The sequence below is a fragment of the Orycteropus afer genome, unplaced genomic scaffold (genome assembly GCF_000298275.1).
Source record: "Orycteropus afer afer isolate SDZICR_OR568_19922 unplaced genomic scaffold, OryAfe1.0 scaffold00356, whole genome shotgun sequence".
NCBI lineage: Eukaryota > Metazoa > Chordata > Mammalia > Tubulidentata > Orycteropodidae > Orycteropus > Orycteropus afer.
In genome coordinates, this window is record NW_006921943.1 from 1,085,459 (window position 1) to 1,086,433 (window position 975).

At 38.8% G+C, this 975-nt stretch overlaps 1 protein-coding gene across 1 annotated transcript in view; it reads left to right on the plus strand.

Annotated features, from left to right (window-relative positions):
- ZNF407 (zinc finger protein 407) overlaps positions 1-975 on the plus strand; it is a 556,565-nt gene that overhangs the window by 327,818 nt on the left and 227,772 nt on the right. The window contains exon 6 of the mRNA XM_007952740.2: positions 825-945. Within this exon, the coding sequence (XP_007950931.2) occupies positions 825-945 (121 nt within the window). The remainder of the gene's footprint in view (positions 1-824; positions 946-975) is intronic.

A 975-nucleotide genomic window follows, 5' to 3' on the forward strand; every position in this document is an offset into this window, starting at 1 on the left:
TAGATTCACATTTGCAAGCTGTTCTAAACATATTGAAAAGTTTTTGAAATAGCTGAATATACTGTCAGGTTTTAAAATTAGTTTTACTTTCATTAAAATTAAATAACCTTGTTTCAGGTGCTCAACAGCTAACATAGCTAGTGGAATTAAAAAAAAAGAAACTAGTAAAACTTGTGATTCTTTGGATGTGCGTGTGACGCAGAGAGATGTATCCTGTGCAACCCACCTGACTGTGTATGTAACGTGTTCACATGCACATGGGCTCATGAGACTTTAAAGTGATGAATAGTACATTAAAGGTTTCTTTGAGGCTCTGTATCTTTTATTCAACTTAATGAACTATCATTTTTCTTTCCCTCCCACCATTTGTAATCTTGATTTAATATATATCTTGATTTAATCTTGACGTAATTAGCCTAAAGATATTGATGTTGACGCTATAGATTCCGAGTACTCCCCTGTATATGCCTTTGTCCTGATGTTGTTCTTACTGAGATTTCTACAACGTCCATGGTCGAGCAGTGTTTGTTAAATGACTCTAAACACAGCTCTGAGATGGCGCTACCAGGTCACTGGCTCTCTTTGTGTGGGGTTCTTCTTAGCTTTGGAATGTAGTCCTTCTAATTGGAGATAGAAATCCGTGTTGTGCTCCAGCTCTTCAGCTCTGAGAATATACACTCAAGTGTCCTAAATGTGTGCTTCAGTGAACTGTAGTCTTTAAATTTCATGAAAATAATTTTTTAAAAAATTGTTAATGCCAGGTGTAGCCCCTCATTTCCACTATTTATAATTATTCACGGGTAACGTTTCTTGATATGTTACAGGAGAAAAGCCTTTCAAGTGCGAGGAGTGTAACTTTGCCTCCACCACGCAGTCTCACCTGACACGGCATAAGCGTGTGCACACCGGAGAAAAGCCCTACAGGTGTCCCTGGTGCGACTACAGGTAACAGTCAGTCCTGAGCAAGTGTCAGCC